The 22,744-nt window shown below is 47.5% G+C and overlaps 1 protein-coding gene across 3 annotated transcripts; it reads right to left on the bottom strand.

The window, feature by feature from the left end:
- Positions 1-1,692: 1,692 nt before the first annotated feature.
- On the bottom strand, positions 1,693-21,419 carry SEC23B (SEC23 homolog B, COPII coat complex component). Of its 3 annotated transcripts, none has more exons than XM_074144619.1 (20): positions 20,574-20,609; positions 17,876-18,111; positions 16,730-16,787; positions 16,006-16,092; positions 15,560-15,796; positions 15,101-15,186; positions 14,155-14,299; positions 13,398-13,556; positions 12,448-12,563; positions 11,140-11,263; positions 10,567-10,647; positions 10,137-10,226; positions 9,229-9,335; positions 8,907-9,060; positions 7,271-7,348; positions 6,846-7,007; positions 5,900-5,986; positions 4,238-4,393; positions 3,324-3,389; positions 1,693-2,136 (listed from the first exon to the last, which is right to left on the bottom strand). In XM_074144619.1, the coding sequence occupies exons 2-20, from the start codon at positions 18,094-18,096 to the stop codon at positions 2,047-2,049; spliced, it is 2,304 nt and encodes a 767-aa protein (XP_074000720.1). In that variant the 5' UTR covers positions 18,097-18,111; positions 20,574-20,609; the 3' UTR covers positions 1,693-2,046. The 3 variants fall into 3 exon arrangements, with proteins under 3 accessions (XP_074000720.1, XP_074000719.1, XP_074000721.1); XM_074144618.1 differs by lacking the exon at positions 20,574-20,609 and adding an exon at positions 21,281-21,419 and having other exon boundaries at positions 1,695-2,136; XM_074144620.1 differs by lacking the exon at positions 20,574-20,609 and having other exon boundaries at positions 1,879-2,136; positions 15,560-15,739; positions 17,876-18,096.
- Positions 21,420-22,744: the final 1,325 nt, after the last annotated feature.

The raw sequence follows: 22,744 nt of genomic DNA on the forward strand, positions 1-22,744 counted from the left end.
ACTGGCTTCCAAGTTATCCGCATCACAGCTAGCTCCACGTTGCTACACCTTGGTGAGCAGCAGGCTGCCGAGGGAGAGGCTATTTCAGTTGGAAGGGACTACAACAGTCATCTCATCCAACTGCCTGACCAACTCAGGGCTGACCAAAAGTTACAGCGTATTATTAAGGGCATTGACCAAACGCCTCTTAAAACACGAACAGTCCTGGGGCATCGACCACCTCTCTAGGAAGCCTGTTGCAGCGTTTGACCACCCTCTCAGTAAAGCAACGCTTCCTGATGTCCAGTCTGAACCTCCCATGGCGCAGGTCTGAACCTTTCCCACAAAGCAAATAAAACCCAACAAGGTGGAAAAGGTGTAGGCCCCCGCTCTTGTCACCGGAGATAAAGCACGTGCTTTCCCCATCAACACGGGATTTATCTCCTTTCAGGATGAACCCCCTGGGGATGCCCGGTAGGCGGTGGGCGCACACCGACCCAGCACCAGCCCTGCCGGGCCCCGACAGCTCACCCGTCCCATGCGGACACCTGGCACCCGCACGGCTCCAGGAGCCCCGAGGCAGGCTGCCAGGGCGGTTCAGCGCAGGCTGCACCCGACCCTGCCTTCCTCAGCGGAGGGAACAGACGGAACCGGGGATGGGGGGATCCCAGCGTCGGCAGCGCCACTCCACCGGGCCCGGGAGGGCGCCCAAGCCCTGCCCCGAGATAGGCCACGCCCCAGGCCCGGCCACAGCCCTCCAGTAGGCCACGCCCCCGGTAGGCCACGCCCCCCCATTAGGCCCCCTCAGCCAAGCCCCGCCCTCAGCCCCGCCGCGCTGCTGCCGCCGCCGCCGCCCCGCCCCGCCGAGGTGACCCCAGGCGGCGTCCCCGAACTCGGGGCCCCTCTAGCCCGTACCGGGCACGCCGGCGCTGCTCTCGGCTCCGCCGCTGTTGGAACTGTAGTGGAGCATGGCCCCCAGCATAGTCCAGCCACCCAGCGAGTACAGCAGCGCCGCCCGCGCGTTCCACACCGTCGCCCGCATCGTCCCCACAGCAAGGCCCGCGCTCATTGGCCGGGCCCCCCCCGCCAATCAGATAGGGCGGGGCGGGGCAAGAAGGGTGGAGCGCGCATGTGCCGTGGCTGCAGGGGCGGGGGCAAGAAGAAGAAAATGGCGGCGGGCGCTGGCGGCCATTAGAGAAAGGCTGTGCTCCGCCCGAGTGCGGTGTGAGGATCGCGGCAGGAGGAGGACGAGCGAGCGGGTCGCACGGCAGCGGCCGAGACCCGAGCTCGGGCGGGAGCTCTGCGGCTGAGAGGGTGCGAGGCGATTGAGCTCAGCCCTGGGCGCCCAGCGGGACAGCGTCTCCTTGGGCTGCACGGCCGGTTTGCCTGTCGGTTTTCAAGGCTGTTAATGCTGTGCCGAAACGGGAGAAGGGAAGGGCTGGCGTCCAAAAGCCCTGCCGTGAGGCAGAGGCAACGCTTCGGCAGCCCAACGCCATTCTCAGGAGGGCGGGTTGTACGTCTTGTCCCGCTCGCTGCACCCGTCAAAGCCTTCTCCACCATCTGGTACTTGTTGTGCACGGTCTTACCTTCAGGAGCACCTCAAAATAATTTTCCATAGCATGTATGCACCCCCCAGGGTTAGGTTTTCAAAAATGAGAAGGAGGTAGGCCCAGGCCATTGCTCACACGGCAGAATTGGGGGTAGCGCTAAATAGTAATGCTCTTACCCAGTTTTATTTTTCATTAATACAGTCCCTGGTTGCTAAAAGACACCTTTTAAGAACACACAACCTTAAAAATTAAGCTAAAGGCTGTTAAAATCTGTATTGGCTAAAACATCCTTTAGCTCCAGTTACAATGTAGAGTAAACAATATAGACAAAAGGGAGTACAAATAAATTAATATCTAGGAGGGCCAAGTAAAAAACTCTCCCCAAATATTTATTTCATTTCATACTTAAAAACCTTAATCTAAAAAGAGAGAAAAGGAAATGTAAATAAATGCTCTGCTTCTGTCAACATGATCTACGTAGTAACTCTTCCGTTCTTGCTTCTCCGTTAAATCAAAGTCATGACGCACTTGAAACTGCCAGCTTTTTCAGATGGTCCATGAACACCTGGAGACTCACATCATCTGTCAAGATGGGTGCTCCCGATTCCTGCGTAAAAATAAAGAGGAGCCTAAAATAGTGGTGTTAACACTGGGGACTAACTGAAAGCAAACCAGAAGTCAGCACTCTGAACTAATTGCCTGCTGAATCAACCACCTTTTTTCCTGCAAAGGATATAGATCTCTAGTGGAAAGATGCTACTGTTTACACTAGAGGATGGTGTCAATTCTGTTGCCAATCTGAACTACTGGAAAAAAGAAAGTCTCCTCTTTCTAAAGCATTAGGAATTTTGCTGCCCCAAGCTCTACACAAACAAGGTAAAGAAAAAGGATATTCTCAGATAAATTAGATCTTTATGTATCCATACGCTAGTTACTTTTTTTCCAGAATACAAAATACACCCTGACCTAAGTTTTAGATCATATTTGTAGGGAAGGATAAATTTCTTTTATAAATAGGGAAGATAAATTTCTACATCAGGTCATCTGAAACCCCTAAGAGCATATTCTACATCAAATTAGCTGCTTCCTTCAGTAGCAGCCACTGCAGAAAACTCTCCTGCTCTGCCTGCACCCCACGTGTAGCTGGGATACAGGAAGGGAGATGGAAGGGGCAAAGCACTCCTTGTGGAGATCACTCATCTCCTGCCATCAAGCTGCTCAGGTACTGAGCTTCCTCTGGGAGCACCTCCATTTGGACAGCCATTCCTTGGATCCATTGAGAAAAAGCCCCAAGGCCAACTGGATTTTGCTGAAAATCTGGAGGGATTCAGTACAAGAACAGGAATGCGAGTTTAGTCATCAGGGTTGAAAACTGTTCTGATCTTACTGTCACCTAGTGCTCCCCACCAGCACTGTTTATCTAATCAACAACCATGGGCTTGAAAAAGCAGGTTGAATAAAAATCCAACCTGCCTAAGCTTTAGAGACAAATCTAATCAGTTCTGTCTTTTAAAATGCAACAATTATTGCAGTCTCAGCCGGACTCAGATTCCGTTATCAGATCCTTTGGTACACAGAACCAGGTACCCTGTTTCCTTGCACCGTTGAAAGCACTGTTAAGATTTTCAAACCCAGTCACACCTGTCTGCAAAAAGCTCTTTGGTAAGAAACAGAGGACGAATGGAACCTGCTCAGGGCTTGTGGCCATGTGGTCAAGCAGGATGGCAACTAGACAAATCCATAAATGTACATTTCACAGCATTCCCAAACAGCAACAGCTCTTCCGCTGCTTACCTGTCCCCAGGCGTAGAGGTTATTGTGGGTCTGAGAAGGGTTCACTTTAGACAAGAGAAACCGGGCCTATCGAGACAAAACATTAGAGAAATAGTTATGTAAAATGGCAGAGCTGTCAGCTCCCTCGAGACTCCTTAGACCGTGACTAACGATGTTCCTCTGCTTTTGCAAACAAGGTACTAATTTAACTTAAACAGGTTTCAAGCCCAGAAACAGCCCCGGCTCCACAGACAACTCGTCTCCAGGGGGCAGGGAGTGCTCTGCTACAGCAAGTGGTGCTGGCCTGGCAGGGCAGCTGCGGTTCCACAGCACACAGGCACGTCACCAGCACTGTCCCATCCGCTCTTCAGAAAAGAGGTCAGTGGAGAACCAGCGTAACACAGTCACACCAGAAATTAATACCAAATCTTTGTTTTGGAGCATTAGTTCCAGCCTCTTTGCTGCTACAAACAAGCCAGACACAGGCAACTGCAATTCCAGGAAAAGAAAAAAACAGGAACTATTTTATATTCTCCTTTGGCATCCGAGGATAAAGAACAGATGGTCAATCACTCAGCGTAACTTACTGTCCTAGCAAGCTAACTGCACTCCCTGTCTTGGGTAAATTTAGATACATAGCCAAATAATTTCTTTCCCTCCTCTTTGGGGAATAAAAAGATAATTAAGCTGGCTTTTTCATGTTGGATTTTCTTTTTTTTCCATCCTCAGATTTCAAAACCAAATCCAGCGAGTGATTGACTCATTAAAAGACAACGTTGTAGTAAGAGCTCCTGAGAAAATATGCAAGCTCTATACTTTGAAAAGCTAAGTTACCACTGTATTTAACTTACAGAACCGTCCTTTTAGTAAAGCGGAAAAAGACAGGTATTTGCTCTATTCCACAACAGAAAGGGTTCCTCAATAGACCTCCTTACCTGGCTGCCCCCGTGTTCAGTGTGGATGTAACGTGGCATCGGGAATCGAGTCTGCAAGATTTCCTGGGCGTCATCCAGTGGGGCTTGCAGCAGGTGCTTGAAGTTTTCGTATTCAGGCATGTCTTGGTAACCAGCTTTCTGCCACTGCGCGATAGTCTGTTGACGGGACAGGGAGAAATTAAAAAACAACAGAGATGTCTTCAAGCCTCCCCAGAAACACAAAGCATTTATAAATATCACTGACAATTTGAATCTGTCTTGGTGAAGCAGCCATTGCCTTACAGTATTTCCAAGGTACCTAACAGTGTGTACCTAACGATTGCTCTGTACACGCGCAGATCACACGCTTAACTCTTCCTTCGTCTAAATTTTACCCAGTTGCTGAGTGTCTTGCTCTGCAACAGTAGGTAGAAACTGCTTAAGGTAACCCCAGAAGTGAGGTGTTCAGTCCCTGGAGGTGTTCAAGGCCAGGCTGGATGGGGCTTTGAGCAACCTGGTCTGGTGGGAGGTGTCCCTGTCCATGGCAGGGGGGTTGGAACTAGAGAATCTTCAAGGTCCCTTCCAACCTGAACCATTCTATGATTCTAAGATGTATTTCATTGTTGACTCAAGCGTTCAACTCCTGTTCGCATCAATCGGGCACCTCTGCTCGCTGCTCAAAGAGAACAAATCCTATATGGAGTGAAGTCAGGAGCTAATAACGGAGCTGCCACAAGCTATCGTGCCAAACTTTGAGAATTCTAATAGCAGTCATTAAATGAAGTAGCTTAGTTCAAAAACAAAGGGAACCCCAGAATTTTTCACTAATAGGAATGTCTGACCATAAACTAAGATGGGTTTATTTAAACTACTCCAATTTGATGCCATGTTTAGGGAGAAAAAAACTGGATGGGGGCCACTCCCCAAGAAGGACTATAACGGATATGGGGGGGGGGGGGGGAGGGGGAAAGGCATCAAAGGACGGAGAAACTTCCAGAGAAAAATGTGGAAAGCCAGCTTCCTCTTCATCACTTACCCCATAACTGCTGTAGGGTGTGAGACATTTCCACGCTGCAGCTACAGCAGCATACCAGTCTCTTACCGGTCCTGACAGGACTGAAATATGGATCTACAGGGCTGCGCAGGGAAGAGGCACTGGAAAGCCACGGCTTTGCATACTGGTATAAATCTGGATGTTCAGTACCTAACGCAGCTAAAGTGATCTCAGTCATGATGGAAGGAATATAGGAGCAACTGTCAAAAATGTCCAATGTTTAAAAGCAAAACCTGGGAAAGTTTGTAACTGATTTATTTAAGAGCAGCAGTACTTAAGTGTCAAAACCCAGCAACCACAAATCTGAAAAATCAAACTGCAGCTCTCTGCCTTGCTTAGTTTCAAGTTTCTCTGTCCTTTTCCAGGCATAATAAGGGACCATCTTCGTTACCAAGCTAACATGACAGCTATTCCTCAGTGCAGAACACATCCTTAGCGACTCCAGTAGGATTTTTTTTTGATAACTGGGACAGTGAGGAAATTGTATTAAAACTGGCAGCATTTATATGGTGTCCTTATGCTAGCGTGGGCTTTGCCAGCAGCTCTTTTTATACTAACAGTGACACCGTCTGCGTGCATGGCAGGAGGGAGGGAGTACGAACAGAGAAAGAGAAGGTATTTCACCGTACCTCACCAAGGTAGATAACTATCTGGAAGAAAGTATCCATCAGTAGGATTCTGTCAGGAAGAATACTGCTGCTGTCCAAAAGCACTGGCTGGGGAAAATAAAGCAGGAAGTCAGATGCCACAAAGCCCTCAGAACCGTCCTAACCTTCGTGGCTGGCCGTGCTCAGCCCTGCCCGTATGGACACAACTCCACCAAGAGCTGCTCAGTCCATGTGAAGGCCTTGCAGAGCGCGGTCGGCCTCCTGCAGCATCACTCTAGGGAGCAGCAGGTTATCAGCTGCTGTATGAAGTGCAGGATGTGAGAGAACACTTTCTACGGCTACCCAAGTTTAGTTTGAAGTGATCTTGAACAAAACTATCTCGAGAATAATAAGGAGTAACATGTAAACTCTGGCAAATGCTGCCAAGAAGGTTTCAAAGTGTCGCTGCAGCAGCTCCTGCATTTCTTTCCTGCCAGAGACAACCCCTTTAAGGGAAGCTGCCAGTATAAGGGAATCCACGTCTGTCCATGGAATATTTGCACATAGTTAAACACTGCTCCATAAACACCTCAAAACAAGCAGCTGGTGGGAGATTATGACCTGGACAGGCTGGGGCTTGCTGACTTAGGCAGTGGAGACAGCAGCCTCTGGCAGAGAAGCAAAAGTGACGCTGACAGCCACAATATTCACCAGATGTTGAGGGGTGGGGGCTGTGGCTTGGCGGGGTGGGGGGAAGTGGGGAAGTTGGTTTTTGGAGAGTTTTTTTGGCATTTTTGTCTTTTTTAACCAAAGCTGTAAGCTTACTGAAAACACAATTCATATTTTACATTGCCCCACCTCATCCTTTAATAATTACCTTGATTAAAAGAAAAATACATAGGGGCCTTTTTGCTGAAATAGTGTTGCTCTTGACTGAATACTCGTTATTTTGGATTGAACCACCTCTTCCTGTTGAACACGGACTCACCTCAGGAGGTCCATGGAAAGAATAAGCATAAAGGATGGGCTGGATCATAATGAGAGACTGGGTCAGATCTTGCCTAGCAAAATGGTGACGGTAGTAAGAAGATTCATCTGGACTGTTATTGAAGACCTGCAGGAACGGGGAGCGCCGCAGATGGAACATGAACTGCACCAGAAAGAGGAGTAAGAAGAGCAATGTAAGGAAGTTGCCAAAACTTCTGCACCCACATCCAATCTTTCTGAACAGTTAATTCTTATTAACTCCTCAGAGTTCTTCCCTTACCAGTCATTTGCAGAACCAGCCCACCAAATTAAAAAAAGCATCTGTTTCTCCCCTCTTGAATTTGATAAACGGTACGAGATGATTTATCATCGCTCTCACTCACCCTTGCCCGCTTTTCCCACGGCTGTGGGAAGCGAAGTTCTTACCTGGGGGTACAAAGAAAATGATTCTGACAATCTGAAGGAGTTGGGATCATCTTTGTTGTATTGTCCAAATTTCTGACACTGTTGGAAGGAAAATGGATACTTTGGTTATCTATCTTTTTTGGTGGGTTTTTTTTGGGGGGGCAGGGGGTTGGGGTTTTTTTTTGGAATTAACACTTTTTATTTTGGAAGGGTGTTCTTCTGGTTCTTTTTAAAGAGCAACCAAGGCATGGAAGTGACAATAACATGTAATTAAAAAATATTTCTCTTTATGGCACTGGTTTCTGTATCTTACTAGAATGAGAACGATGATTTGATCTATTTATGTATGTTTATATATATATATTAAATCTAGATTTGAAATTATCTAAGAATTAAAGCAATAGTACTTCTAGTACTACCCAATTTTTTTTCATTAAATCAGGGATACTGAATTATACCTAAGTTGCTTTGTATGCTATGAAACACTTTGGCAGCAACTCTACTTCCTTCTAGAACAGCAGCAGCCTGGCAATTCACCAACTGCTTCACTGAAAATAAGAAGCATCAATGGTTTTACCAATTTAACTCTAAATGACTGCAATCGTTTCAGCATGCAGCATGCCCATGTGTGTTTTGGTGCTCAAATCTTTATTTGATACTGGACCTGTTTTTTTCTGTGTCTGATGTGCTGTATCTGTTAGTATCAACTTCACACGGGTGTTCGGACAAAGCCAAAACCAATTAAGGCAATTCAAGCTTGTGAAATTCAAAGAAGCAGTATGAAGTTGCAGAAGTGATTACTCCCTGAACTCGGCACCAGTGAGCCCACATCTGAATGCTGTGTCCAGTTTGGGGCTCCCCAGCACAAGACAGACATGGATAGAACGGATTGAGTTTAGCAGAGGCCACCAAGCTGGTCAGGAGCTAGAGGACCTCACGTAGAGAGGCAGGCTGAAGAAGCTGGGTTTGTTCAGCCTGGTGAAGAATGGGATCAGGGAGTCATAGCGCTGTCTCCAGCTACCTGTCAGGTGGCTGGAGAAAGGGAAATTCTGATAGGGGCAAGGGGGAGACAAGAAGAAAGAAAAAAGGGAAGAAAAAAAAAGGGGAAAAAAGGGAAGAAAAAAGGGAAGAAAGAAAAAAGAAAGGGGAAGGGAGGGAGGGGGAGGAGGAAGGAGGGAGAGGAAGGGGGAGAAGGAACGGGGGGAGGAAAGGGGAGGAAGGGGGAAAGGGAATAAGGGAAAACACAAAACAAAGAAAAAAATCACAGTGACCGTGATCAAACATTGGAATGGGTTGTCAAGAGAAGAGAAAATCTTAAAAACTCAACTGAACAAGAAGATCTAGAGCAACCTGCTGTAACTTCAAAGCTGGCCCTACTTTGAGGAAGGGGCTGGGGGGGGGGGTTGAACCAGAGACCTCTAGAGGTCCCTTGCCACCTGCATTATTCTGTGTTTCAGTATCACTTCTTTAATCTCAGGTTTAACCCTTTCAGGATAATGGATAATACTGGCTTCTGAGCTATTGTGTCCTACACCTATGTGACCGTGATCAGAGCACAAATGAAGCAGGCCAATCCGGAAAAGAACGGTGTCTTCATTCCCAGAGACCATTTTTACTAAAATCAAGAACGCACCTATCTGCAGTCTATTGGTCTTACCAGTCTGATCAACTGTCTGTCCAGCCATCGCAGAACATCAGGTCCCTCCTCAGATTCAGCCCTGTACACTCCCAGTCGTGCCATCAGCACAGCAGCTGCTTCCTGGTCAAACGCTGCTTCTATATGCTGGAGTTGACTCTGTGCATCTGCCCAGCTATAGGGTTAGTAAAGGGTTAGTGCTACGTGCGTTCACCTTCAGCAAAACCCAAACCACATTCAGCTCCTGCTGCCAACGCGTGCAACAAAACGCTAGAAAAATTCCAGAACAGCCCGCAGCTTCAGTTTCTGCCATTCTGCCAAAGAACTGGCATGAGATACTCACTTTCTGGCTATGGTAGTGACACGAATGCGTTTCTGCGTACTGGAGTGTTGATACTGAGTGACGAACTGCACTGCCCCTCTGCCTCCCTGAGGTATCGGTGTGTTGTGCTGCAAATGAAATAAGGTAAGCCTTCAAAACGGGCTCGCTTTTCCATAACTCTATACACTACAGAGAACTCCAGGGCACCATATGAGCACTCACAGAGTAAGCACAAGCTAGGGATGGACCAGAGAAGAGACACATCTGTTAGTGTTGTGTTTTCCAGCAGCCCTCAGAGCTAAGTGCTGCTGGGCCCATTAAATATTGTGCCTGACACTTCCTCAGCTTGTCCCTTAAAGGGTGGCACCAACTTATCATCTCTGTAGCAATGAGCATAAGAATGGCGGTATGAGGTCTGAGCAAAGGTTCTGCGAGTCCACCATCCTATTTCCCAACAGTAACAAGCCCACACAGCAGAGAAGACAAAGAAGCCACACATGGAATAGAATTCCTCTGGGGTGGCCTTCCTAGCTTCCAGCTGCCACATGCTCAGAAACTTCCCCAGCCCAAAGTTGCTTCTGAGCCACCAAGTTATTACAACATGGAGGAGCAACTCTCCAAGAATTTGAAGGTATTTATACGTTCATTCTCCACAGCACCTACTGGCAAAAAGACCATTTCTTCTTTGTTAAATAAATACTATTGGAAGACAATGAAAGAATGTAGGGTTTGTACAGAACAAAAATATTGGGCAATTTATGCATATGAAAACAAGCTCTGAGACTGTTTCTTTGGCACAGAACACTTGGTTGCTTTGCAACCATCCATCCGCAACACAGGGGATGTCATAGCATTTCCTGGCCCTGTTACAAACAAATAGTTTTGCGTATAAAAAAGATGACCAAAAAAATCAAGAAGCCAGGACTGACCTGATTGACCACTTCAAAGTAAATGGCCAGAGTTGTGCTGGGATCCAGACTACAGATTTTCCATTGAGATGTTCCTCCAATTCCAAGCTCCTGCACAGAATTGAAAAGAAGGCAGCATTTTTGTCTCCAGCAGCATGGAAGGGAAGGTTATGTTGTTATGTTTGATTCTGATCAGAAGTACAACCTACAGCAGGCATTCTAGGTTTCTTATCTTTTGGGTGTGAATGAAGTTGCTGAAGGACATACAATTAAAAGAAAGCCTGATGGGGTGACAATCTAGTCTAGTAAAGACTGTCTTTTCCTAGGGATGTTTCCAAATTGTTCTTCTCATTGAAAACTCTGACATTCCAGCTGAGCTGCAGGTCTAGACAGAAACTTTGCACTGTTTATTTACTTCTTTAATAAAGATTTTTCCATGTCAGAAACTTACGTTTTCAGAGACACACGGCCCTTTAGCATTCAGGGATATGCACGGTCCAATAGCTCCTGCAATTTTCAGCTCCCTAGAGGTCTAAAAGAAGGTTAAAAAAGTTGTTTGTGGTTTGTTTTTTAAATCAAGTCAGTCAAATAGCATACACACAGACTACATCAGTTGCTCAGCTTTGATCAGATGACACCTACAGGTGGCTGTCAGAGAAAGCATCTCTCAGTACTTTCCCAAATCACCTACTGCTGCAATTAGCGAATGTAAGAGAATCTACATAGCCACATTTTAATAACAAAGACAGATTTGCAGTGGCCGCAAGAAATGTTCCTTGCTGAGTGAGAAGAGGCTGAGCTCAGCTGCTTTTTTTCTTTTTAAAAAAAAAAACACACGCAAACTTAAGAAGCTTCCAAATAAAAATCTCTCTGCTCACTCCAGTGTGGTCTTTCTCTCAAAACAGGCACCACAGCTGACCTCAAACGTGTAGAATTTTCTACACCCCAGATACTTAAATCGACTTTTGAATAAACAGCACTTGTATTTCCCAGTTGATGTCATTCAATGAAATTAATCTCTCACCTTCACGTCCAAACTTGCACCAAAAGCCATCCGAAATTCCCCATTGAACCCTTTGTTAAATACCCGCTGGAAGGTCTGCTTGAAGAGAGAAGTGTTGAAGGAGTCTCCCATCACCATGTGTCCTCTGGGAAAGAAGAAACGGTACACAAGGGAACTGAAGCAACTGGGAACTAGACGTGAATCACAAAGGATACATCCCTCAACTCTCATGCATGCAAACACATGCAGAAACTGTTTTAAAGCATGCCTTTGCATAGCTAGAATTCACACATGGGAATGCAGATTCATGGACGCCTCCTCCAAAGCCAGACAAGTTAATGCTCCACCTTTGCCAGCTTGCTTTCTCAACTGTATTTCTTGCCATCTCTTTAGCTGTGTTAAAAATGCTCGTGTTCCACCAGCTAGAACCATCTCAACCCAGGAAAGAGCCTGCTTCTCCTGAGCAGGGCCGGAACCACCCACACTACAGACAGGATGGCTGCACCACTGCAGCACGAGGATGGGTGCATGGGTCTGGGCTGTGCCTCCCCCTGGTGCCTTGGTAAAGCCAGGCCTGACCATACGGAGCTTAGTAACGCAACCAAAGGGTCAAACAATCTCTCTCCTGCTGAGTATTACGTGATTATTTACAAATACCTCCTTGCATTTGCTCAAAATCATCCTTTGACTCCCTTGACACAGCAGATTTTAAATGGCCAGTAAGACATGCTGAGCCCAGTTTAGCACACAGCCTTCCTCACAGAAACTGTAAGGTTTTCAGCAATATAGAACACAGACATTTACCCCTCAGAGACGTCACTTAAAACTAGATCTGAGAATCCCCGCAGAAAGCGCAAGTGAGTTGTTAGGCAGAGAAAATCTGGTTCACACAAGGCAAGTTTCTACCCACCACGCCTGACGCTCTGCTGTTCTGACGGCACTTCAGTCATGCACAGACCACAAAGCACAGCTTCTCTATCCCATAAATTCTGGAAAGAATACTCGCTATCTCCCAAGGAGGCAGAAGGCATTCGCAAAAGACATGTTGCGCCATGCTTTAGAATACCTTTCTCAAAGCAGGACATGGAGTTTTCTACCAGCAGTGCTAATTCACATGCTGTTTTGAGACTTCAGAAATGTGGACTGGGATCAGGGGAGGTTTGCCATATATATATCCTGGCAAATTCAAACCACAGTTTAGAATGGAATGATGAAAATCTCACCCTTTTGCCCCGAGAGCAAACTTAACCGCTTTCTGAACCATTCTCCCCCTCAAAAGAAAATAAAAAGTACAGGTTCCAACTTTGTGCTCTCCTGCTCTGAACATACCCGGTGAGGTTTGCGCAACACTTCATCTCTAGCAGCCCAGTCTGATCCAGGGCGCAGGCGTAGATGTCGATGCAATGCCCGTTGGCCGCAGTGCGATTCGCCAGCGTCTCGTAGTGCTGGGGAAAACAAGCACGGTGTTTAGGATGCTGCAATGGGCAATTTTTCTATTGCTCTTCAGCTGAGGCCAAGACGTGAAACACAAGGTAAAACGAAGCAATTAGGAATGCTGTAGTAACTGATCGGCTGTTTGCTCTTACTGCTCTGAGGGAGCACACTTCTCCCTCCTAGAACGTTTGCACCCAGATGAGATTGAGTTGCATGTCACAAATACAAAGGTTTGCACGAATTGCACGGAATCTTCATCTGTGATAACTTAGTAGAAACCCAAAGGTTTCCAGGTGACAGGTAAGAGAACTGCTTCCTGTCATACTGCTTCCTCTAAGCTGACAGGCACATTTCATGCCTGATATTTTAACTATTTCAACTGTTATTTCATACACCAGAAAGACAAAAGAACCTTTCTGGAGGTGACTAATTCTTGGAAGATAAGTTTTTGCCTCCCCAGAAGGAAATAAAATAATGTTAATGAACAAATTCGCCACCCACCATCATCTAAGAAACAACACTGAAATACTTCTTTCTCTGAGAAGGTACAAGACTGTGCTAGAGAAGTAACCAGGAAGAAGTGTTTTTTATTCTTCCCTTGACTGTTCTCACAATTTAATGTATACAAAAGACTCAGACACTTCAAGGACAACCATGCAAATATCTGGACATACTGTTCCCACATCAAGAGAATGGAATATGTTTGTTCCCTGGGGGAAGGACACTGAGCAGCTGTCAACATAGTAGTTTATGTAGGTTTGTGTAAGCTCCTTCCCCACCACTTAGTGTTTTGACACAATATTCAGCTTTGGTTTTAAACACATCCAGCAGACACTAGCACATACTTTGGTGGCCTTCTTCATGAACCTTGCGTTGTCCTTCTCTATGTCGTGCCAAGAGCGGATGGGTGTTTTCAGTTCATCTCCTACCACCATGCCCGGTCCTTGTGTTGGTGGGCCACCTGTAAACAGCATTATTCTGGCTCCTGTGTTTGGAAATGTGCCCTAAAAGGAAAATACAGAATTATATCAGAGAGAGAGAGAGAAAAAAAAAGGGAGGAGAGGGTGAAGGGAGAGAGGCTGATTAAACGGCAACAGTGCTATCTTTAGAGAAGCGTCTGCATGTGTTTCTGCAACGGCATTAGGGACCTGTCTCTGCTAGAGGCTGCTTTGACAAATAGCGATGCATCTCCTGAGTCACAGCACTCTCAAGTTTAGACTCAAGCTATGTCAAGCTTCATGTCTTCATAACAGGAAGCAGGCAGTTTCTGTTCTTTTTACTTACATCTTTACTTACTTACTTTATCTGAGATGACCCTCAGATAAACACAGTGCGTAGTATCATCTCCACACGGCAACACACACAAGAATTGGAGACCTTTAATCACCTGCATATTTTACCATTAAGATGTAAACTCTCAGCGCACTCCACCAGTTGGTGCTAATTCATGTCAAACATTAGCAGAGACAAATTGCACCTCTGCATCCCAACGTAACTGGGCCAGAGACCAAGCTGGACTGGAACCTGCACATGTCTCAGCAAAGACTGCCCGGTGCTTGCTTTGACCAGCTTATCTCAAAAAAACAACAGCACTAAGAGTACCTCCAATAAGCCAACGGCAATGGAAAGAGCTACTCCAGTGGAACGTAAAGGCCTCTTTCCTTGGGTCACTGGCCATGGATCCCTTTGCAGTTCTCCGAGCAGATCTGTTAAGTTCATGTCAATCTTATGTACTGGCTGCAGAAACCTGCAAAAATTCAAATAAAAAGTTTTCCTGCTTTTAAGTCCTTTCAGTTTAGAGAAGAAAGAAAGTGCCTCTTTGTTCCTGGCACACATAAATTGCACTGAGATAGCCATCAATGAGAAGCAAAAAGTCATGTGGCATGTTCCCTTACATCCAAACTTTCCAAAATAACAGGCCTGTTCAAAATGAAAAAAATTTGATCAAAGCAAGACATCAGGAACTGACAAGAAGGCAAAGTCACATAAAGCATAGGAAAGAACTTCAATGGTGACCTAGTCCACCAAGATGCAGAAGAGCTGCGACTGAAGAAGAGCTGAGAAAGAGAAAACTGTATTCAACAGAAGCAAATACAGCTTTACTGTTCAGTGGTGACTGACTGCCTGTTAATCATTTCTTGGACTTGCTGGGTCAGGGTGTAGGAGGTGGTATGGAGGAGTGTTGTGCACAGACCAGACCCCCATCAGCCGGTCAATCCAAAAGACAGGCCCTTGCTCCAAATGACTCCTGAGCAACACACTTTCCAAAGACAGCTACTCTATATTTTTCAAGTAGAAATCTAGCCTGAATGGCAATCATGTTCTTGCAAATGCAAAACCAAGACACTATAGAAGTTTAACACACTGCCTGCAGCCCTAGAATATCCTATCCATATGCATTACTTGATGTAGGGAAATAATTGTGACAAGACAGTACCATTTAAATCTGCTTACAAAGACTCCTCTTGGGAAACCCAGGTTTAGGAACGCGACCCCAGTGGGGCATAAAACATCTGCCCTGCTCTTCTGCTGTGCTGTTGCAGCTTACCTGCTTGAAATAACAGGTTGCTCTGGAGTTTGAAGAGGTCTTCCCTGTTGAATGGGGACCGCTGGCCTTGAAAGCCCAAGCATATCCTAGAGAAAAGAAAAAAGGTGGCAGAGATGTACTATTCAAACACTAAACATCTTATTTAAGCAACATACCCTGTAGTCTGCAATACTGTAGCATTAAATACATTAATATCTGTTAAATTATTGGTCTTTGAACTCCCACTAGGAATTTATCAGTGGGTCCCTTATGCGAGATACACAAACTCTATCTTGGACAAGCTTCCAATGAATTTACAAAAGCCAAAAGACAGGACAGATATCGGGAGGGAAACAGGCTAACAGTTAAGAGCACTGAACCCTCCTTCCTCCCCCAAGAGCCCAGAGCTTGAAAGACCAGCAATGGTGTCAACAGAGCTAACAGGAACAAGCTACTGGCCTAACAGATGGCCAAACACACCTGAATTTGCTTAGCTGTCAGGTCCTTAGTGCCCCTAAACACGTAGCTCTTGGAAATCCCTTCACAGCTCAGCTCGTGAACCTGGACCATTCTCCCAAAAGTGATGAGCCCCACCAGAGCGTCAGCAGGCAGCAGACTTAGGGACATCTGGAGGGACTCCTTCAGCGCCTGCAAGTCCTCCTCTTCCAAGCATGTGTCGACAACATACAGGAAGATCAATGGCGTCTGTGGACCTCGCTAACATAGAAAGAGATGGATTTACTAAGCGCGTGCGTATGCCAGGTGACATTTTATAATGCTGGAGCCAAGGAATAAAACGAGCCCTATCTTAAGCATCTTGCAGAAATGTTATTTATTTGCATTATCTTAAGTAAATCTAATACATACCTAAGCTGTCACAAACAAGACAATTCTGGAGGCTTCACACTTGCCTATGATTCATTTACCTGCACTATATATTCAATTGTTGAAAACTGGGGCATAAGCTCTGCTGGCTGATTGACTTCAGATATGCCTGCATACGCTGGAGGGAACTGAAAAAGAGAACAAAAAATCAGGACAAGGAAGTTTCAGGACAGAAATGTAGGGCCCTACTCTGCACTACAGAGGCTGCCCTGCTCATGATGTGGTTATTCAAATCTTTATTTACTGCCACTGCGCTAACCAGATTAATTCATGCCAAGAGACACATACTGCTGTTTTCCTAAGCACAGACAACAAGTGACCAGCAGTACGGACAACTGCTCAATACAGTGTAAATAAAAGGCAGGACTAAAGCAGCGACTATGCATTAGTTGAAATTCATGTAGCCACACAACAGTTTCTGATGGCAAAAGTCTACTCAAATCTAATTCATTTCACGCTCAGTAAGAACAGCAAACAACAAGTGCAAAAACCACACTGCAAACGCGTGGTACAAAATAGCATTTTTATCTCCTTCCTGTGCCCTGCATCCTGGTAAAATCACTGGCAAAACGGAACTGAAAATAGACAAGATGTCAGGTAAAACAGGCCCATTAACAAGTGCTTGGGCCTGGGTTCAGCAAGAGAAAAAGGCCAAGAGAAGGAATCTAGAAAAGTGGAATTTATGCTTAACATCCTTTGCCAGGGGAGGCCATCACTAAAATGTTCACTGAAAAGATGGAAAAGCTGATGCTTTTTCCAACTTACCTGATTTCTCTGGAAACAGAAGTTACAAGCCCAGAGCTTGGCCCGATAGTCAACTTGGCTGCAAGGGAAAGATGAGGTATAACTATAGGAACAATTTTACATCACGGCTTCACAATTATCTGTGCTGGTTCACACCACTGAGGAAGAAACAGAATATCAGACACTCCAATTTGAATGACAAGACTTTTAGGGATTCAGACTCTTGTCCTATTGCTAGAAAGTCCATTAGCTCATCCAGCCCTGCCACATGGCGTGATGGACCACTGACAGCTCTCCTGAGCTAAGCCTTTGGCAGACAAAGACTTGGGTCTAATCATTCTTTCACTGCACCTGGGCTTATCTCAGTCACTTTATTGTTTGTACAGCTGTAGCACACAAGTACTCCAGCCACAGAGCAGCAGGATCCATTCACCCAGATCCTGCGCAAACACTGAACAAACAGGCTGCTCCCTGCCCCAAAGAGTTTACTCTCCTCAGCCCGTTACAACATCCTGTAACTGCTGGTGCAGCAAAGCCTGGCCACATTCATATTTCATGGGCTTGATCTCTTCTTACTTCCTCTTCCTGGCCTTCCTTACTTTTTCTCAGCCCAATGCTATGTTCCGACTACATATGAATCGTATAAATCACCACATTGTATAAATCGCACTACGTATAAATCATCACATGATTTTGGGACCGAGATTATTCCTCTTAACTTCTCAGCAAAACTTTGAAGAAAACCTTGATGCTCATACTGAAACTGACCTATAAGCAGTAGGATGTGCAGGAAGCAGGAAACCAAGTGAACATCACACCCCAGAGAACAGTATCAGTATAATCAGCATCTTTGTTTACTTTAAGTTTCATCATTCACCACAAAATTCTCTGGGACAGTAAGAGGACTGCCCGCTTCCATATCATGTCTGCTTTAACAGCCTCCCCAAAGGCACCCCTCTCTCCTCTGTTTTTGGCAGCTCTAGTAACGGGATGGCATTCAACATATCTCAGTGGGCACGCAGGGATTTTATCAAATCCATGACATCTAAATGAATGAGGCTGCCAAGCACCAGGCTGAGAAAAAGGGGAATAAGGAAGTAGTGAAGTTCAGGTAAAAATTAGGTACTATCCAGCCTCTCTTAACATCCCCAGCCAAGAAATTCATACCAGAGTGGGTTGAGCACCGCTTTGCAAGTTGGCCTGCTACAAAGCACCGGTTCATACTGCACAGGTGGCAGGTCAAGACGCTCCTTCAGTGGGGTCAGAAGACAGGCCAGGGGGACAACCATCCTTGTGGCCTCCAGCCTGCTGGAGGGCCACACGTTCCAGCTGAAACGCACTCCATCACGCTCCTCATTTTGCTGGATGAACTCCAGGTACGTTGCCATGGGACTGCAGAAGTTCTGAAAGGACATAAGCAACACATGTTCAGGCAGCGGACAAGAGTTCAGGCAGTTTGGACAAGAGTCCTGCAAAGAAGGTCAGCAGATCAACTATATGAGGCACCAGACATTGCAGGACAAAGCCAGTATGTTGTAATGAGTTAATCCCATTATCAAATGAACCATGTGTCTGTCCAGAGCTCTCATCAACATCCTAGATGCTAAACCCGATCAAATCCAATAAAGAAACAAGGAAATCTGACACTCAAAGCCAGAACGCAAGTCTTTTTCTTGTGATCCACATTTAACATCCCAATACCCACTCAGCCTCAGGCTGGCCTCAAGTCAACCCTGCCTGGCTCAGGTCAGTAAAGAAAAACAGGTCAGATTTGCAACAACCCTGAAGCCTTCAGCTAAAACCTTGGGGGGAGAAAAGGAGGCCAAGTCTGAGACCAAAACACTCATCACAAACGTCATCTGTTTGCCAGCCTACCCTGCTTACAGATGGCACATGACAAAATGGTCAAAAAAGGTCTTTGGTGATTTTAGATACCTTCTGTGTGTGTCCCACAGTACCATAAGGGAGAAACTGAGAGTCCAGTAGATTTCAGAAAAGACATGCTACTGAAGCAGGGATACCTCCAACACACCAGAGGAGTCGCTCTCTGTACTGCCTTACTAAACTCTTCAGAGTAAGATACAAACAAGATCTCCCAAGGCCATCCTTACCTTTACGTCTCTGAGAAAGGGAAGAACAAGCCTATTGAAAAACTGACTCATCGAACCCAGCCCACAAACACCGCACAGCACTGGCAGCAATGCAGAGCCACGAGCAGCAGCACCACAACCTGCTCTGGCCGAGGAAATTTAGAGGTTCACCCCCGGTTGCAGATGCTCCAGGATTATCTTATTCCTCATCCTCACTGCAGCCGGGAGATTCAGGAGGGCCATAGGCATGAGAAATCAGAACCATCACCTCCTCCAAAGGAGGAGAAGTTTTCATATAACATTTTCCTACAGACCTCCAAATTCATCACCGTTTTCTTTGTAAGGATGTAAATCAGGCTCACAGGTATTGCCCTTTATTTCCACCTCCACCTCTGGATGGACAAACGGAAGGGTTCAGCAACACATCCCTACCACAAATGGGTCTCTCGGGGTAGAAGTCAGAGCTGAGCTTCCCTGTAAAATATCCCGCACATCAGGACAGCGAGATAAACACCTGACATCTCAGGTATGCAGCGCAACAGCAAGTGCAAATTTACTCTGCTCCTCCAACTGCAGCCTAGCACCACTCCCCTGCCTCAGGCCGAGCCCAGATTGCCCGGCTGGGTTTGGCATGGGCTCTAGCCCTGCTTTGGGGTTAAGACAGCAGCAGGGGAGGTGTCCCCACCCCAAGGAGAGCTGTGTAGGGCTGTTTTAGGCCCAATCTGCCAGCCCCCCCACCCCCACCAGCGCAGGGCCCTCCAGCCCCAGTCCTGCAGTGACTTCCAGGACCCATCCCGGTGGTGGGGAGGTCCCAAAGCCCCTGTCCAGGAGAGGACAGACCCTTCCAAAACCTCGGCAGATGCGTGGTGGTAGTATTCCAGTTTCTGTATGGGATCTACTATAGAGCACACTGCTGACCCACCCCTCCTAGAAAAGCTATAGGCGATGCTACTGCTCCATAGCAGTGCTATAGGGAACGCCACAGATCCCCCAGCTGCTGCGCTCAGCACAGCTACTGGGGATACCATAGATCCCTGGTGAAGCCACAGGGGCCACCTCTGACCCCCTATGGCTCTGGTCCCCAGCACTGCCATAGGGTAAAGCACTGACCCCCTGCACCGCTACAGGTAGCATTGCTGACCCCCAGCACAGCCCCAGGGGACACAGCTGACCCCAGCCCTGCCCTGTGGGACACTGCCGGGCCCCAGCATCCTCAGAACAGGCCCAGGGGACATGGCTGACCCCCAACTCTGCCCTGTGGGACACTGACAGGCCCCAGCATCCCCAGCACAGCCCCGGCGGACGCTGTCGATCCCCGGCAAGGGCAAAGCTTACAGGGGACCCCGCTGAGCCCCTGAGCTGCTCTATGGGACGCTGACAATCCCCACACAACCACTGCTGTAGGGGACACCACTGGGCCTCCCCAGTACCCCCCATCGGGGACACCACTGAGCCTTCCCGGCCCTCTCTATAGGGGACGCCACAGACCCCCTCAGCCCACTGGGTACGCCACTGACCGCCCACAACCCCCCTCCCATAAGGGCCACCACTGAACCCGCCAGACCCACCTTCCCAGGGGATGCCGCAGACCTTCACCGCCCCCCCCCGCTGACCTTCACCCCTCACAGCGGAGGCCACGGACTCCTCCCCAGGCCCCCTCTCACAGGGGTCGCCACTGACTCCCACGGCCCCCGCTACAGCCGACACCACCACCCGCAGTCCCCAAGCACGGCCACGGGGGACGGGGACCCCCGGGGACCCCCCGCAGCCCCCACCTGCCTGCGCCGCGCCGCTCCCCGCCGCCGCCTCCGCCGTCTCCCGGCAGGCCCCGCGCGGCCGGCAAGGCCAGCTCAGCGGTACGGGCTGCCCGCAAGCAAGATGGCGGCAGCGGCACTCCCCGCCCTCCGCCAGCGAGGCTCCGCCGACATCTTGGCAAAGGGCACCGGAGGCGCCGTTCTGAAAGAGGGGAAGCGGCCTGACCCTACCAAACATGGCGAGGCGGCAGCGTCAGGGAGGCCATCTTGACTAAGGGTGCCAGGTGCAGCGTTGGAATGGAGACAAGCGGGGGGAGGTGGGGGGGTGCCCTTACTAAATATGGAGGGTGAGGCGTCGGTGAGGGATGCGGCTCTTCCCTCAGGGTGCTCGGCAGCTTGGGAGGGTCAGCTTTGTACGCATAGAAGCTCCTGGGAAAAGGTTATCAATAACAATTTACTAATAATACAGACTCTTAAAAAAAAAATAAAATAAACTGTGAGCCCTATGTGGCCTCATCTTTGCCTCAGTTGTCGACCCCCTTCATCCGCCTGGGGTCACCTTCCCCAGGCACCTTGGCTCTGGGAAGCGCAGCAGGCCAAGCCGTGAGGCTGCCCAGGCCTGTGATGAGGCATAGCTGGACACTGAAAAGGACCTTTTTTCTTTTTTTTTTAAGGTTTGCCCTGAGGAGACGCACCCTTCAACAGCAGATCTCCTGCCATTCCCGTACCTGGTTGCTGGTGTTCGCTTTCAAATACGCCTGACCCTGGTAAACTGGATTTTCCTCCCTCGCTGTTCCCAGAAAAGATGTGGGAGCAAGCTCGTGGCTTGCTCACCCTTGTGGCTGGCTTGAGGCCAGAGTGGTTCATCAGTCCATGAGAAAACCTGTACCCCAGCCCACTGGGAAAACCCCGGTGCCCAGACCCTCCCGTGAGGAGAGATCTGGGGGTGGCCACAACACCCAGAAATGCAACACGCTGCCTGTGGACACGTGGCAGAGGTTTCACCAAGTCTGACCTGCCTCAGAAGCTTGCCTGTGCCTTGAATCTGGGCAAATGTGCTCCCTCTTTCGTTGCTTCCCTCTCTTGTCTCTTCCCACAGTCTTTTCTGAAGCCAAGGAGGCAGAGCCAGTTCCTAGTGAGACCGATGACATGAATCCTCCACTGCAGCTTGGTGTAATGCCGTGTATTTTGGATTTGTCCCATCTTAATGTATACATGTAAATCCATTGCTGAATGCTGCAAACTTTAACACATAACTTCTAGCAGAAAAATCAGTATAGTGAAACATCAGAACATCTTAGTTGCTTCTAATAGTTTGGGTGCTTGCCTTAATTTCATGTAGTGGTCAGCCTATAAATACTCCCCGGGCTTCTGTGTGAGCACCACTCCATCTTTGCTTAAAGGAAATTATGTCCTGCAATCACGTTCACTCACCCATGCTCTTTAGGGACTCTTTGTCAGGGAGTGTAGCAATAGGCCGAGGGGTAATGGTTTTAAATTGAAAGAGGGGAGATTTAGATTAGATCTTAGGAAGAAATTCTTTGCTGTGAGGGTGGTGAGACACTGGAACAGGTCGCCCAGAGAAGCTGTGGATGCCCCATCCCTGGAGGTGTTCAAGGCCAGGCTGAGCAACCTGGTCTGGTGGGAGGTGTCCCTGCCCATGGCAGGGGGGTTGAAACTCCATGATCTTTAAGGTCCCTTCCAAGTTTAACCATTCTATGATTCTATGCACTGTCAAGTTTGGTTTGGTTTTTTTTTTTTTTCTGTTTTCTCTCTTTTAAATGCAACAGAAATCTATGGTTTGAATTGTATTTTTCTTAAAGTTATTGATTAGAAGAAAGCCTAAAGTTCGTTCTGAAGTTGCTTGGTAACACTCAGCTTAAAACAACAGGAGCAACACGATTGAAACACTGTGCAGCAGTGTGGTCCTTCACCAGGTTTGATCATCAGGCTTCTGTTTTTCTTGTGTATGCCAAAAATCACCAAGTTACGATGTTGGTGTCTGTCTCCACCTCTGATATGGCAGATGAAAAAAAGCAAGAGAGACAGTGGTATGGAGATTTAGTGATACAGGTAACGTTACCTCCTAGCAGTTAACTAGCAGAAGAAACATAAAAGCTGGCCAAACTGTGGAGCTTAGGTTGCCTGTAGAGGCTATCTTTTGTCACTAACCACAAGGTGACATCCTTTCT

The sequence above is a fragment of the Numenius arquata genome, chromosome 2 (genome assembly GCF_964106895.1).
Source record: "Numenius arquata chromosome 2, bNumArq3.hap1.1, whole genome shotgun sequence".
NCBI lineage: Eukaryota > Metazoa > Chordata > Aves > Charadriiformes > Scolopacidae > Numenius > Numenius arquata.